Source organism: Eurypyga helias, unplaced genomic scaffold, assembly GCF_000690775.1.
Source record: "Eurypyga helias isolate BGI_N326 unplaced genomic scaffold, ASM69077v1 scaffold38618, whole genome shotgun sequence".
Taxonomy (NCBI): Eukaryota; Metazoa; Chordata; class Aves; order Eurypygiformes; family Eurypygidae; genus Eurypyga; species Eurypyga helias.
This window is the reverse complement of record NW_010269526.1, coordinates 1-2,805: the sequence shown is the minus strand read 5'-3', so window position 1 is coordinate 2,805 and position 2,805 is coordinate 1. Positions and strand designations below refer to the sequence as shown.

The 2,805-nt window shown below is 46.0% G+C and overlaps 1 protein-coding gene across 1 annotated transcript in view; it reads right to left on the bottom strand.

Moving 5' to 3' along the window:
- LOC104514455 (myeloid protein 1-like) overlaps positions 1-2,801 on the bottom strand; it is a gene marked incomplete at its 5' end in the record, with an annotated part of 3,222 nt that extends 421 nt beyond the window's left edge. The window contains 4 exons of the mRNA XM_010158140.1: positions 202-353; positions 1,188-1,305; positions 1,990-2,160; positions 2,684-2,801. Of these exons, the coding sequence (XP_010156442.1) occupies positions 202-353; positions 1,188-1,305; positions 1,990-2,160; positions 2,684-2,801 (559 nt within the window). The remainder of the gene's footprint in view (positions 1-201; positions 354-1,187; positions 1,306-1,989; positions 2,161-2,683) is intronic.
- Positions 2,802-2,805: the final 4 nt, after the last annotated feature.

The following is a 2,805-nucleotide window of genomic DNA, read 5'->3' as shown; positions in this document are numbered from 1 at the left end:
CCTGCTGTAGTTAAAGAGCTTGAAGACACTGTACAGTAATTATTTGCATTCTAATACAGGAACAAAATTCTGCATGTACATGGATAGAAGATGCAGTGTTTCAAAATGTGTACCTTGCTTAACTACTTGGCTAGATGCAAGGTAATAACATCCTCTATGACCTCAAGTCAAAGAAACATGAAACGAAAACTCGCTATTTACCTGCTCCCCTGATCTGGACTCCATCATCAATGGCATTTCCGTTGTGGAAGAATTTAATGGGTCCAGAGAGCTGGCCAGAGAAGGGCGCGTACACGGTTGCTCCATCGGCACAGATGACATCCACACCTGAGTGCTTGCCCTTACCACTGCGTCTGCAAACACGTAATTAGAGGAGTCTCTCGTCAGGCGAATGTTACCCAGAGAAGTGAATTAGCATCCTCAAGGTACAGAAATACGTGGCTTGTACTGAGGCTGTGATGGCATAGTTGACTGCCTGAAGAATCTGTAAGTTTAGGTGTGGAAAGTATCACAGAATGGTTTGGGTTGGAAGGGACCCTACAGACCATCTAGTTCCAACCCCCCTGCCATGGGCAGGGACACCTTGCACTAGACCAGATTGCTCAAAGCCTCATCCAGTCTGGCCTTGGACACTTCAGGGATGGGGCATCCACAACTTCTCTGGGCAACCTGTCCCAACACCTCCCCACCCTCTGTGGGAAGAATTTCTTCCTGATGTTCAATCTAGATCTCCCCCCTTTCAATTTAAACCCGTTACCCCTTGTCCTGCCACTCCCTACCCTTGTAAAAAGTCTCCCCCCAGCTTTGTTGTAGGTGATGATCTGTTAGAGTTGCAGTTTTGCAAATTGGAGAAAAAAGTGCCTTTCTTCCATGCCTTTGAATAGAACCGTAGGGTGACAGAGGTGTTGGTTGGCAGGTACCTGTGGAGCACATGTCCAGCCTTCCACTTGTTCAAGACTCTTCCCAACACCAGCCCAAGTCTGGCATGGCTTAGTCTGAGTCATAAAAGCCTCCAGTCAGAGAGGTTTTATGAGCAACGTGGGCAACCTGTGCTGGTGCTGCATCCCCCATAGTGAAAATGCTGCCTTGTGTCCTGCCTAAACCTTCTAAGCTGTAATTCTTAAACAGAGTTTAATTCTTATTTCTGTGAAGCAGCAACAAAACCCCACGTGTTCCACTTGGAGTACCTTGGAGCTCCGTAGTATCCGCAGCCATATCTATCACAGCCTCTTATCTCATTAGTAGGATTCCCGGAACACAGTATTGCCCAGCGTGTGTCTTGTTGTTGTGGGAGCGGTAGAATAGCTTTGAAATACAGAAACACAACATATCAAAGGTAACTTTAAGTTCGAAGTGTTGCATGTTTGTAACTACTAGGTAGGAACACACTGGAATTATATCCCACGCATTTAGTTGGATATTCTCCACAAAACTGATCACCCTTTAGGAAAGAGAAATGGAACGTACACCTAAGACTGGATTGTGATGTTTCTAGGTTAGGGTTATCTCATAAGGAACATACTTCAAAGACAGAATTTAAGAGTGTTCCTGGGGTGGGAACAGACTCAGTTTTGTTTCTTACTCTGTGCCCAGGCAGAGGGGACTGGACTCCCCAAGTCCTCCGTTCCTAGCAATGCAGTACCTGTATCTGCAGGGAATCTTCCCCAAGTCTGCTAAGATGCAGTACTGAAAACCTTGTTGAAAGGCTGCAAACAGATCTCTGACTCAGTTAATTGCTGAGACTTGATGCTGCTGTGTCGGGGGGGCGAGGGGGACGGGAAGACATACAACTTGACAACTTGATGTCTGCAGTTCTGTTATGCTGTATTTATGACGCATATATTCATTCTTTTGGGTGTTGCTGTCGGAGAGAACCTAACGCAGAGGGGACTATTGCTGTTTGAGACCATTGTCCTTATTTGCAATTAATTAATTGTTATTTATCATATTACTTATTCTGGGGGGTGATGTTGTTGGGGTTGTTTTTACCAGGCCCAAGAAGATGAGTAGGATCAGAGTGGTCGCAGTTCTCAACGTGGATGTGGGAGATAATGCCAGGAAACACCTTCTGCATTGGCAGCATTTTCCCGAGGTATTGCCCTCTCTGGATTTGGCCGTGGTATCGGGTGGGATGAATGCAGACGAGCTTCACACAGTAGCCTGGAAGAGACGGGAGGGGAAGCGAGGTCAGGAAAAACCGGCTGCATCTGTTCTTGGGGTGAGCAAAACCCTTCCGTGCTAGCCTCTTACTGCAGGCCGTAGTGATGAAGCAGAAGTACAGACAAGGTACCAACAATCCCAAAGTCAAAATTACTTGGATTGCTTTGGAAAAGAGTGAGCTGGAAGATAGGGACAGGAAAACATCCTCTCAACAAAACTGAGGACATGTTTCCGATAATTTATTCTTTACTGTTTCCTTTTTTATTTGAGGTTGTTTTTTTCCTGCTACCTGTTTTTCAAGTTTTTTTCTTCCCCCTCTCCAAGAAAAGCATAGGAAAAGGACTACATCCTGCTGGTGCTGACTTCCAGCATTTCTTAGCAGTCTAGTTGTGCTTCAGTGTAAGAACCGGAGAAGGCATAAGATGAATCAACACTTTGCTTGAAGAGCCACAGGAAGCTTAGTCAAGTAAATACAACGGTTACTTGTGCACGCCTCACAATGTATCTGCTCTTAATTACTTGCCTGATCCTGAGATTTGGACTCCGTCATTGATGGCATTATTCTGGTGGAAGAATCGGATGGGGCCAGAGAGCTGGCCGCTAAAAGGAGCGTACACCCCTGCTCCATCGGCACAGATGACATCC